Genomic DNA, 14,166 nt, shown 5'->3' with positions numbered 1-14,166 from the left:
GTAAAGGTGGAAACAATGGGCTTCGAATGAAGGCCCTTTCGTATGTGTTGAAGATCTTGCTTGTTTGAATGAGTCGAATCCGAATTCACCTGCACAAGAGTAAAGTCACTAGCCTCGGGGGTGTTTCCGAGGAAAGCCCCTCCGATGCCTAAGTAAGAACGATGCTCGGATTCTAGAGAGAAGTTCTCTAGAAGAGTAGTCTTAAGGCGATAAATTGGACGTACCTTGAGGTGTGAGCCTTGGCGGCCTATTTATAGTGTTTGCATAATAAATGCCCATAGGTCATTTATTGCTATTGGGCCTTGGGCCTTAATGGATGGCTGAATAGCTTTTGTGGTAGGTTTGATGCTGTTGTTTAGAGCCATTGGGCTTTGGACTTAGTGGCCCAATTGAATATCAATTGGGAGCCCAAACAACTTATATATCCTATTATACATGTTTAAAATAAAGGTAGGAAAATCTTAATAATCTTATTTGTTTCTTTCTTTATATCGATTACCTTATTTACACGTTTTCATAGTAAAAATTTTGCATTGATAGTAAAAATATTATGATGATTCATAGCCTACGTGACGCCTATATGTGACAATTAAACTCCCATGTGAAATTGCGACAACTAAATGTTGTCGCAACTTGCAACCTTTATCATCACACTTATCTTTAATGTCAAGATAACAACCTAGTCAAATGATTAATATTACTTTGTATAAACTTGCAAACCCATAGATCTATGTTACTATTATCAGGTCCATTCCATCATGTGACTTTGTGTGTAATTTAGATGAAGGATAAGTGTGCAAAGCGAGCCTGGTGTACCTAAGTATTTTTGTAAAAGAATATGACTTTGGCGTTGTTTCGCAATTAGTGGTTTGTTGTTAGCTGGCCTGTTTGACTAGTTGTTAGGTACTTAGATGTTAGTTGTTTGTACTATTTGATTGAATTAGTTGCTTATGTAATGTGTAAAATGACCTTAAAGACATTGACATAAACCTTGAAGACATTGACATAAAGGCCTTGTTTGGCAAATGGCTTTTTACTGGCTTTTTGGATGGCTTTTGGCTGTTGGCTTTTTAATCTGGTCAAACAGCCAAAAAATATGTTTGGTAACTGGCTTTTTAGCTTGCTGAAAAGCCAGCTTTTCCGCCAAAAATGAAAAGCTAGTAACACTAGCTTTTTGGAGTTGGCTTTTGGCTTTTCACTATCTAAATTACTTTTTTGTCCTTGTTTTTTACTAATTAACTAATAATTAATAATTAATAATTAATAATTAATAATTAATAATTAATAATTAATAATTAATAATTAATAATTAATAATTAATAATTAATAATTAATAATTAATAATTAATAATTAATAATTAATAATTAATAATTAATAATTAATAATTAATAATTAATAATTAATAATTAATAATTAATAATTAATAATTAATAATTAATAATTAATAATTAATAATTAATAATTAATAATTAATAATTAATAATTAATAATTAATAATTAATAATTAATAATTAATAATTAATAATTAATAATTAATAATTAATAATTAATAATTAATAATTAATAATTAATAATTAATAATTAATAATTAATAATTAATAATTAATAATTAATAATTAATAATTAATAATTAATAATTAATAATTAATAATTAATAATTAATAATAATTAATAATTAATAATTAATAATTAATAATTAATAATTAATAATTAATAATTAATAATTATAATTAATAATTAATAATTAATAATTAATAATTAATAATTAATAATTAATAATTAATAATTAATAATTAATAATTAATAATTAATAATTAATAATTAATAATTAATAATTAATAATTAATAATTAATAATTAATAATTAATAATTAATAATTAATAATTAATAATTAATAATTAATAATTAATAATTAATAATTAATAATTAATAATTAATAATTAATAATTAATAATTAATAATTAATAATTAATAATTAATAATTAATAATTAATAATTAATAATTAATAATTAATAATTAATAATTAATAATTAATAATTAATAATTAATAATTAATAATTAATAATTAATAATTAATAATTAATAATTAATAATAATAATTAATAATTAATAATTAATAATTAATAATTAATAATTAATAATTAATAATTAATAATTAATAATTAATAATTAATAATTAATAATTAATAATTAATAATTAATAATTAATAATTAATAATTAATAATTAATAATTAATAATTATAATTAATAATTAATAATTAATAATTAATAATTAGTAATTAATAATTAATAATTAATAATTAATAATTAATAATTAATAATTAGTAATTAATAATTAATAATTAATAATTAATAATTAATAATTAATAATTAATAATTAATAATTAATAATTAATAATTAATTATTAATTAATAATTAATAATTAATAATTAATAATTAAAAGTTAATAATTACGGAGTATTAATTAATGAATATTAACTAAAAGTGAATAATTAATTAATAATTAATCATTTATTATTAATGATTAATTAATAATTAATAATTAATAATTAATAATTATTATTAATTTAATTATTATTAATTATTAATTATTAATCATTAATTATTAATCATTAATCATTGATTATTTATTATTAGTTATTAATTATTACTCCGTAATTATTAATTAAAATAATAATTTATTAATAATATTGCATAAAGTAATTTATGTTTAATTTATATTTTATTTATTTGTAATTACGTTTTACTCCGTACACAATACACAGTATGTATTGAAAAATGAATAAAAGACATTAAATGTCCTTAAATGTCATTTTACATAGCTACAGCCAACAGCCAACAACTGATTTTACCAAACATATTTGTAACCAATCCATAGTCAAACAGCCAACAAAAGCAGCCAACTTGAACAGCCAGTCAAACTAGCCAAGTAAAACAGCCGACAGCCAACAGCCAACAGCCAATTGCCAAACAGGGCCAAAATAATATAATGCAGGTAGGACAAAGTTTTCATTTTCCTGCGCTCTCGTTCATAGTTCATGAATTGTCATTTTACAACCAACCTCCTATAGTGAGTTATTTTTATCCCAAAACTCTCTTCGCAACTCTTTGAACTAAACACTCCCATTAGCTTTTTGAAATGACTAAACCTCTAATTCACCTCAGAAAGCTCTTTTTCTTCAAACCCCCTATCATATTCTGTTTGTTTTTGGGATTTGATAGGTGTTATCTAAGAGATAAAGTGATTGACATTAATAGAAATTACAAGAATCACAACAAACAAAAGAAAATTACAACAAGTTACACCCAAAAAAAAAAAAGTAAAATTTCAAAAACCAATACACCCCAAAAAAACACATCCTAGTGAGTAATGGACTAAAACACAATCAATAGTGATTGCCAATTTGCCATTTCATGCATGAAAAGATCGATTCTACCGTGCGGAGCTCATACATCTACTAATCGAAAACTTCCTGTCGTGCGGGGCTCATACATCTACTAAACTTCAATATATGTATGTTGATGCAATGTGCTTACAAAGATTGTGCCAAACACGTCCTTATTTACGTACTCCTACGCAGTATGTGTTAAGACCTCATTTTGTGCACACGTAACTGTCTCACGTAAATATACTGTAAAATGGAAAAAGAATGATAGGTAATATAGACTGGCAATTTCCTATGTAAAATTGGTTATACTTTAAGTATAGGGATCAACATCAGTACGTTATTTTTTCACATATGCGTTTTTAACGTCTAGTACGTGTTAGTAGTGTGTATAGAAAGAGGTTGTGTTAATTTAGTGAACTAATACTAAAATTAATTTGGTTGTTACGTTGTTAATTAGACAAGACATTATTGTTTGTATAAATACAGGTGTTATTACATGAAGTATGAATTAATTTAATAGTAGGGAATAAATAACCCAAATGCCAAAACTATTTTATAAAGTCATTTCATAATGAAAAATATACGTAATAAAGTTCATTTGAGTATAGAAAATGTTATATATTTATATTTTTTTAGAAGGTAAACCATCACGTACTTATCTCTGATTAGCCAATTCAGCTACATAAATCAAATTTGAGTCACTCTCAGACATAACACTGCATCAACTGTCGTTAAAACACATCATTAGAAAAATCAGATATGGAATATGTGTTGTATGGATCTACCAGCTCCAATTATTAGAAGAATATGGTTTGGTCATTTGTCCTTTTCATTCATTTAGTTAGGTACGTACATCCATAAGTGATTATACAACCGGCCAGGATATAAGTATACACTTTAAACAGTGGATTTTTTATTTTATTTTGGTGTTAGCATCCGGTTCACCCTTAGGCTAATCCGGATTCGGGGCGAGTTTTGAGTGGTTAGGTTCCAGTTCCCTCCCAATTGTTGTTGTGGGGGATCGAACACGGGTTCTCCCTACCAAGTTCAGCCCCAATCACCACTAAACAGTGGATTATGGACGTTAATTATTGGCTATTTTTTTGGTTGCGAAATAAGGCACATATATACAATATAAATTGCAATTAAAAGAGCGAAGATTCGAATCTGTGACATATCATACTCAAATTTTCATTTTTAAATCTTAATCACATATCTAAAATCCAATGGCGTTGGCTAAATAGTCGTTTTGATTTCGGTAAAAAAAAAATTAACAGAAGGCAACTCATTAACTTTGACTTTCCGTAACTTACCTTCATAAAAAAAAATTAAATATCATTTATGTGTTCGTCATGGATGGCATTAGGGATGTCAGTGGGGCGGGTTTTATAGGAGACCCGCCCCGCATCCGCCCCATGTAGGCGGGGATGGAGGTAGGTTTGGCGGGTGATGGGGCGGGGATGGGTATAAAAATCATACCCGCCATGGGTGATGGGGCGGGTGTGGATTTTGTGTTGGACCCGCCCCATCCCAGCCCGCCCCGCCCCATCCCCACCCACCCCGCCCCATCCTCACCCGCCCCGCTTGATACTCGTCAACCCTATCCGAATATCATTCCCTAAGTGAATTGAAAAATTTAAAGAACATAAAAAGTTGACCAATTTTTTTATGCGTTTGGATTGGTTTGTAGTATTTGATATTATGAATTAAGGCAAAACTTCTAATTTTATGTATTTAAATTTTTTTGTGGGTATTGACGCGGATATGGGGCGGGGATGAGACGGGGATGGATACCCAGGCGGGTGATGGGGCGGGAATGGATTTTAGTTTGTACCCGTTGGGGCGGGGATGTGGATGAATTTTGTACCCGCCATGGGTGATGGGGCGGGAATGGGGATGAAAATTTTAGGTGGGGATGGGAATGGAGGGACATACATCCACATCCGCCCCGCCCCGCCCCGCCCCATTGACATCCCTAGATGGCATGCATATCACTATTCAGTGAGTACGGATCAACGTCAACAATTTTGAATAAAACAAAACAACAACCAAAAAAAAACAATTTTGATTAAGAAACTAATTACTCCCCTTTCCAATAAAACAAACATTCCTAACACTAATTAATTTGGTATGTTAATCATACTAGTACCTATCTCTTGGTTTTGTACGTATCTCTTTGGACTAAGCTATGTACAAGTATTAAATATATTAAGTCGAAAAATTATGACAAAATCAGAAGTCAAATGATGTAATCAAATGTGTTCTATTTCTATTACTTTGTATTCAAAATTAATGTTTAACGAATTTTTAATTAATTATAATACTATGGTTTTTAAATTTATCTTTTACTCCCTCCGTCCTTTAATACTCGATCTGGTTTGACCGGCACAGAGTTTAAGGAATTTGAATTGACTTATTTAGTTTAATATTCCCTCCGTTTCAAAATGTTTGTTACGTTTGGACTTTTGCACATTTATTAACGTAAACTAAAGATTCTTTTGGTTTTTTATTAAAAAAATAAACTGAGTAAAACTCCAATCCACTAATAATTACAACAACCAATAAGATTGTTTTATTTATCAAAATGAACCAATAATGGAAAAGCACAAAGATTGCTAACTTAACATACTTGGGAAATTGTAAAGAAATTTAATGAGTTGAAAAAATTGGACCAATTAAAATTAAAAGTTGGCACAAAAAATAATAGTATAATAAGTTTATAAAAGGAAAGATTCTCCCATGTAACAAACATTGTGAAACACCCTAAAAGGAATACGTAACAAACATTTTGGAACGGAGGGAGTAGGTAATAGTTGATAGTGGTGTATTATTTTAATGTAGTTAGTGGGAAATGTGTAAAGAGGTGGGGTTGGGGGAGAGTAGGGGTTGAATTTTTAATTATTTTTTGTATGGAGTAGGGGGTAGGTGGGTTAATAGGGGGGAGTGAGAAATAATATAATATTGTTAGAATATTTCCATTTTTACACTACAAGAATTTGTATCTTTAACGACAACCTAATTACGACGGGTCAAAAATCCCGTCGCAAAAGCCTTTTGCGACGGGGCTAACAACCAAACAATGACGGGAATAACCGTCGCAAATGTCTTTTACGACGGGTTTACGACGGATTTACGACGGGATTTCTATTAACGACGGCCCCCTTTTATGAGGGTTCGCGACAGGAAATTCCGTCGTTAATCAACGATTAGTGGCCTTTCGCGACGGAATTTCCCGTCGTTAATAGTACAATTTCTTGTAGTGTTAGAAACAGGTCAAGTATTAAGGGACGACCCGATAAGAAAAACAGGTCAAATATTAAGGGACAAAGGGAGTATGACATTAATACCTTATTGTCGTGCAACCTGTCTTTAAATTATTATTATGAGAGCTAGGGGCGGGGGGGTTGACTGTTTTGATGCCAGCTCCGGTTTGAATTATTAGTACTCGTATAGATTATAAAAGAAACTAAGGTAAGATCATAATTAAGCTAGCTTAGCCAACCAATTAAGTTAGACCTTCATAATTAAGAAATAATGGGTGATATATCAAATGGAAGCTCAGAATCATGCACCTTCAAAATGCCAGAGATCAAGTTTACTAAACTTTTCATCAATGGAGAATTTGTTGATGCAACTTCTGGTTAGTCCAATGTATTAATTAATTAATGTTAACAACAACAATTGAGATTATCCTAAACAATTGTTTTAATTAATGTAATGACTTATGTAGGAAAAAGTTTTGAGACAATTGATCCAAGAAATGGTGAAGTGATAACAAGAGTTGCAGAAGGAGATAAGGAAGATATCGATTTGGCTGTAAAGGCTGCTCGTGAAGCCTTTGACCATGGACCATGGCCTCGTATGTCTGGTTATGTAAGTCTCCATCTCTATCACTAGTCTCATACCTCATTGCTTTATACAACACGATCGTACTCTGAATTTCACAGCGTTTTGAATAGGTTAAACTCTACCCGCTACCTCAAACGCTACCGTTGAACATGTCCATATTATCAAAATAGAATTAACATCTAACAAAACATGTATACTTTTAGGGAAATAGTTCGAATTATGGATTATATTGCTCCTTCCATCTTTCTTTTTTATCTTAAATAACTGATTAAAGTTTCTTGCATGTTAACTCTCTTAAACACAATTAACACTACAAAAATCTGTCTCTTTTATGACAACCTAATAACAACGGGTAAAAATCGCGTTGTAAAGGGCTTTTGCGACGGGGATAACAACCTAAAAAAGACGGGAACAACCATCACAAATGTCTTTTACGACGGGTTAACGACGGCCCCTTTTATAACGGATTCGCGACGGAAAATCCCGTCGTTAATCAACAATTATTGCCTTTAGCGACCGGATTTTCTATCGTTAATAGTACAGTTTCTTGTAGTGTAATCTTTTACTTTTTAAAAAGTAAAAGGAAAAAAATAATTTGATCTTTTACTTTTTACTTCACATTAAACATGCAGACAGTTTCTTTTGATACGATGGTTCATGTATGTTAGCCGATCCAACCATTTTGGGACTAATACTTGGTTATTATTGTTGTACGGTTGTACCCGTCTAAAGTTCCTTAGCGTTTTGAAGTGTAAACAAAGTTTTGCAAAAAAAATCACGCATTAAGGGGTGAAATAAAAAGTCTTGCACCTATAAGATGGACTATATATTTATTGTAGATTGGGATAATTTTTACCTAATTTTTAGTAACTTTTATATTAGGAAAACAATATTAATTTGATGAATATTCATTTTAAAGGATTAAATGACTAATTTTATACAATGATTTTGAAGGAATAATTTTTATTAAAATTAAAAAATTTATCACTAAAAGAATAGATAAATTTTACCTAGATAAATTTAAACATTTTGAGTTAACTTTTACTCCGACGTATAATATATATTGTACACCACCTTTAAATAAGAATTTATAGAGGAATAATTGATATTTCATTTATATTTTAGCCTAAACATTATTATTTCCCAAAATAATACTTGTATGATGATGAAGAAACTTAATTTTCTTTTTGTCACATTTAGGCAAGGGGGAGGATTATGATGAAATTTGCAGACCTAATCGAAGAACACGTGGAAGAACTAGCGGCGTTGGATTCAATAGATGCAGGAAAACTCTTTACAATGGGGAAGATCTTGGACATCCCAGGTGCATCCCACTGCTTACGGTACTACGCAGGAGCAGCAGATAAAATCCATGGACAGACGTTGAAGATGTCACGTGCGATGCAAGGGTACACCCTAAGAGAACCAATTGGGGTGGTGGGTCATATCATACCATGGAATTACCCAACCACTATGTTTTTCTTAAAGGTGGCTCCGGCCTTAGCCGCTGGTTGCACCATGGTGGTCAAGCCGGCTGAGCAAACCCCTCTTTCGGCTCTTTTCTATGCTCATCTATCCAAGTTGGTAAGATTATAATTCAAACGCTAGCTCCCCTGCATGACTATATGATATTAATAACTCGATTCTGACCAGTTTGTTATAATGGATGTAAGAAAGATAATTAAAAACGATATAAAGAAAATAAAGATTCAACGTGGATCACAACAATGTGTTAATTAAATCTTCATACTTGATTGTTTGACTTAACCAATTCAAAACATATTTCAAGAATTTTTTTTAATTGTATTCATCGCACAACTTAATTTGATCATCTTACGTTTATTTATTTTAATAGGTTGTGTTACGTTTTTTTTTAAACATGTAGGCTGGTGTCCCTGATGGAGTGCTAAATGTTGTGAATGGATTTGGTGAAACTGCTGGTGCTGCAGTTGCTTCTCATATGGACATTGACAAGGTATGTAAGCCAAAACCGTAATGAATGTGATGATAAAGATGTCATTGGGTCAGGCCGGACAAAGGAACGACATATCCTAGCGTGAAAAAAGCACGATCTACCACAAGCAAAAAGTCATGGGTCGTGGGTCCGATTCTGGTTGGATTTATTTAGAAAAAGCTCGAAAGGACGCGGCACGACACAACACAACAAATCACGTTAAATTGAGTGAAATTAAACATAAATACTAATGTGTGGTCTTATGGCTTGTGAGCTTGGCCGTGTCTGGGCCTCCATTTTTATATTTTGGACCGGTTCGGTCTGACATAAAATAAGTGGGCTTGGTGTTGGCCATACCCGTGACACTCAACACGAATCACGACCCAGCCTATAATCATCTTTATAAATTGAGTATGAGACCGTCTCACAATGATACTTTCCCGCGTACTACTATACTCCGTATCACGTACTTAATGTCTTACATACTTATTTTGAGGGGTTGATAAACTATAATGTTACATAATGCGACTATTATATATACGAAATTCGGTAATTTTGCAGATAAGTTTCACGGGGTCTGCAGAGGTAGGGAGGCTAATAATGCAAGCAGCAGCAACAAGCAACTTAAAACCAGTCTCCTTAGAACTTGGTGGGAAATCCCCACTCATCATTTTTGATGATGCTGATGTTGAGGTAGCAGCTGAGCTTGCTCTTCAAGGTTGCATGTTTAATAAGGTACAATTGTATACCTTAATGATTTTCAATACCTAAAACCTTAAGTGCCGTTTAACATCATTTGTTCTTTGCAGTTTTCTGTTTTATATAAAACTAAAAAGCAAAAAAGTAATTTTCAATTTGTTGTTGTTAGTTTTCAAAAGATTATGTACATTATTCTCTATAAATCATATGACTTTAAAAAAAAAAAAAAAAAAAAACTGACAATGATAGTGAACGAGCCCTTAGCAATTGTATCAATTATACCAACATTGTGATTAATGAAAAACTAATTGCAGTTCTTGTAATTGAATAATTTCAGGGAGAAATTTGTGTGGCCAGTACTCGAATTCTTGTTCAAGAAGGTATTTACGAGGAGGTGGCGAAGAAACTAACCGAAAAGGCGAAATCTTGGGTTGTTGGTGACCCTTTTGATCCTAGAGTTCAACAAGGACCTCAGGTGATCTAACATTAGTCGTTAACACTACTTAATGTCTTACTCGTAAGGGTCATATATTAGTTGGCTTATGATTAATTACACTTCATGCGTTTAGAAATAGTTGCAACAACTAACTATTTTGATTTTCTCATTTGTTAAAACATAGTTTATGTATGTATCGATACTAATGTAGGTTGATAAGAAGCAATTTGAGAGGGTGCTTTCGTACATTCGAAAAGGAAAGGAAGAAGGAGCTGAACTACTAGTTGGTGGTGAGGCTCATGGTGAACAAGGCTATTATATTTGCCCTACCATATTTTCTGATGTCAAGGTACGTTTTTATTGTTTTTACATTATTGAAATTAATAAATACAAAAAGAATTGTACAAAAGAAGAATAAAGTCTTAGTTCTTATGTTGCTACCACTTTCTACAGGATGATATGCAAATAGCCAAGGATGAAATATTTGGGCCTGTCATGTCTCTGATGAAGTTCAAGTAAGTTCAGTCATGGAAAATGATTGTCGTTCATGTAAACGCAACATATATTCTTATGACACTGGGCCGAACTGGTCCGATGCACAGCACATCACTAAAAAAACATGGCTGATTATGGGCACGGCCCAACATATACACGAAGTCGTGTGTCTTAGGCTTGGTTGGGGTCGCTTTGTTTTGTTAAAAACACGACAAAGCATGCGCGACACTACCTCATACAACAAAATCATTAAACTGAGTGAAATTAGCCTTAGATACGACCTTGTACGACACGAGGGTACGTGGATTTAGGTTGTGTACCTTGTTGAAATTTTTGGCCCGGCAAGAAACAAGTTGGCTTGTCATTGGCCGGGCTTATTCAACCCCAAGAAATGTGGGTTCAACACGAAGTCCGACCAAACCCAACCTACAGTCATCTTTATATACGAAGTACTACGTATATACTAAGGATTGTTAGAATTACTTCGTATATACTACGAATGTAAGAAAGATGCAACACCACAGGGTATTACTTTTTTCGAATACCCTATGGTGTTGCATAACTTACATTTGAACTATGAGTTTGATTCTTATAGTTGCATAACCTTTTACCATTTCAACCTAAATTTTTGTGTGTCTTATGACAAATTGCAGAACCATAGATGAAGCCATTAAACGAGCAAACGCTACAAAATATGGATTAGCAGCTGGAATAGTAACGAAGAACCTAGACATTGCTAACACAGTTTCACGGTCAATTCGAGCAGGAAGCATTTGGATCAATTGCTACTTTGGTTTTGATGACGATGCACCTTTCGGTGGTTACAAAATGAGCGGGTTTGGGAGAGAACACGGACTTGACGGGCTCTATATGTACACTCAAGTCAAATCTGTCGTCACTCCTATATATAACTCCCCTTGGCTGTAAATTATCAACAATGTGGATCTTTTCCAAACTCGAACAAGTTACATTTTTCAGTTTGCTGGTTTGGGTTATTGCATAAACGAGTTTGTAAAATGTTATTGCTTGTAATGTATGCACCTTTGTTTTTCGGTCTTCAATCAGGCACTAGTATATAATCGATAACTAGTTAAGATAGTAAAGTTTGAAGGGATTTTATCCAAAATATTCTCGACTACATCATCTGCATATTTTGTACGAATGAATAATATCAATCGATAATGGAATATTGGAAATATAGAAGGGAGTGGTGACAAAATATGGGAGTATGGAACTGATCGAAAGGCCGGTGCCCATAATTCATTCTTTATATCCGTAGCCCAAATGATCGAAAGGCCGGTACCAATACAAACCAAGCTCCATAGAGTCCATACCTACAACTCTACGACCATCGCCAACCGACCTAACTGAAAATTGTAGTAGTGCACTTTTGATCCGTCTGGCTATAACTTTTGAATTTTGATCCGTGCTCGCCCATGGCCAGACGAGAGATTATGAATAATGAATACGAATTAGTAAATTGCAAGTAATTAATCTTTAATTTATTCCTTTCTACCAAGTCATTACTGATTACACAGTACATATTCCATGCCTATACGGCTATACCAACAACCCAAACCGCATAAATAACTCTAAACTTTCCCTAATTACACAACCACCAAAAAATCAGTGAAAATAAGGACTCGTAAAAATCATTTTCCAGATTTTCCTCTGAGCTTAACACCAAGAACCCTCTCCATTTTAGCAAGAACCATATGATTAGGAACCGCTTTCCCATTCTCATACTCCTGAACAACTTGGGGCCGTTCATTGATCAACTTAGCTAGTTCAGCTTGGCTCATCTTCTTCGCAATCCTTGCCTTCTGAATAGCTAGACGAACCTCAGCCGCGACCTTGGCTAGCGCCGCCGGCTCCGTCTCCTCATCGAGTTTCCGAGCGTTGACGACGGTGGCGGGTGCCTTTTTGTTAGTTCCTGCGACGGCTTTCTTGACGGTTTCCACAGCTTTGCCGGAGCGTAGAGCTTGGTTCACGGCTTTTGGGTCCCGAAGGTCTTGGGTTTTTGGGCGGTTTTTGTGGAGGACGACGGGTTCCCAGTCTTGAGAGATTGGGCCAGCTGGTCGGGTTGGCATTTTTGCGTGGAGAGTTCTAAAAGAGAGAGAATTTATGATTGAAATGCTTTTTGGGAATTATAATGGAGGTAGAAGGTAGGAGAGAGAAAGAGGGTACTTATAAGGGGAAGGGGATCTGGAAAGTTCTTGGAGAAATGGGGGGAGGTTTTTTTGGGTGGATAAGGACTAAAGTGGAAGGTAGAAGGTTCTAGGTGGTACAGGACAATGGAAATGGAGAAACTGTGGGCTGGGTTTTTGTAATTTTGGGAGTTGTCTTGGGGAACAAGTTAGAGGGTAAAATGGGAATTCCGAATTTTATTGTTCGTCTTGTATCATCTCTATTCTATAAAGGAACAGCTGAGGGACATTTTGGTAATGTCACTTTTCGTGTCCCCCAATTAAAAGTCAAAAATACCCCCCCAGAGTTCTACAGTTTGTTTGCCCTACAGACCTCTATTGACTGAAAGAATTTAACGCCCAAAATGAAGAATATGGGCCCATTACCACAGAATAAAATCCCCTTTAACTCAGTTACCAAAGTTAGTGTTGATTGATGGATTAAATCAGGAAAGGAATGAAAAAAGGGAAAATAAAATATTACAATTATTACAGTTTCTAAATGAAACGAAAACCAAAAACAAGACAATTATTACAGTTTCTAAATGAAACGAAAATTATTACAAGACAAAACAAGAACAATACAGCTAAACAATTTAAATTTTTTAACTTAATTGCAGAAACCAAAAACATCCAAAAAAACTCCATTGTAAACCAGAAGAGGCGAAAAAATTCCAGAAATCTACTGCTGCATCACTGTTCTGCCTTCTTGAAGTCGCCCACACGTAAGTACACTTTTTCGTATGAATCCTTGCAAAACAAATACAATCAGAAACAGAAATTAAACACTTTCAAAAAATAAAATCACAAATCTGTGTATGCATACAAATACAGTGTAATATTGTACGCATAACATTATAATTTTTATGTATACAAGGCTATATAAAAAATAAAATCGTAATTAAATTTGTGATTTTATGCATAAAACCAATGTTCTTTTCTAATATTGTTGCATTAATTTATTTTGCAGATCTCAACGTATAAGGTAGGTAATATTCTTGCTTTTTAATGATTTTATATTTCAATTTATGCATTTGGTTAAATAATATCATAATTTTTTAAATTTTAAATTGCAATCACATTAGAATTTAATTGGGGTTTGAAGTTCATAACGAGGTACAACAACCAAAGACATACGGTTAATTCTTAATGTT

At 32.6% G+C, this 14,166-nt stretch overlaps 2 protein-coding genes across 2 annotated transcripts; one reads left to right on the top strand and one right to left on the bottom strand.

Moving 5' to 3' along the window:
* The first annotated feature begins 6,843 nt into the window (after nucleotides 1–6,843).
* Nucleotides 6,844–12,406, top strand: LOC110778019 (aldehyde dehydrogenase family 2 member C4). The gene is made up of 9 exons (XM_021982578.2): nucleotides 6,844–7,033; nucleotides 7,124–7,266; nucleotides 8,443–8,826; nucleotides 9,128–9,217; nucleotides 9,758–9,931; nucleotides 10,233–10,370; nucleotides 10,543–10,680; nucleotides 10,785–10,846; nucleotides 11,480–12,406. Exons 1-9 carry the CDS (start codon nucleotides 6,928–6,930, stop codon nucleotides 11,751–11,753), a joined length of 1,509 nt encoding a protein of 502 aa, XP_021838270.1. The 5' UTR covers nucleotides 6,844–6,927; the 3' UTR covers nucleotides 11,754–12,406.
* LOC110778021 (multiprotein-bridging factor 1c) lies at nucleotides 12,307–13,040 on the bottom strand. The gene has a single exon (XM_021982579.2). The coding sequence runs from the start codon at nucleotides 12,914–12,916 to the stop codon at nucleotides 12,479–12,481; it is 438 nt and encodes a 145-aa protein (XP_021838271.1). The 5' UTR covers nucleotides 12,917–13,040; the 3' UTR covers nucleotides 12,307–12,478.
* Nucleotides 13,041–14,166: the final 1,126 nt, after the last annotated feature.

Source organism: Spinacia oleracea, chromosome 2, assembly GCF_020520425.1.
Source record: "Spinacia oleracea cultivar Varoflay chromosome 2, BTI_SOV_V1, whole genome shotgun sequence".
Taxonomy (NCBI): Eukaryota; Viridiplantae; Streptophyta; class Magnoliopsida; order Caryophyllales; family Amaranthaceae; genus Spinacia; species Spinacia oleracea.
The sequence above is the reverse complement of the archived record's forward strand: the minus strand, read 5'-3'. Positions and strand labels throughout refer to the sequence as shown.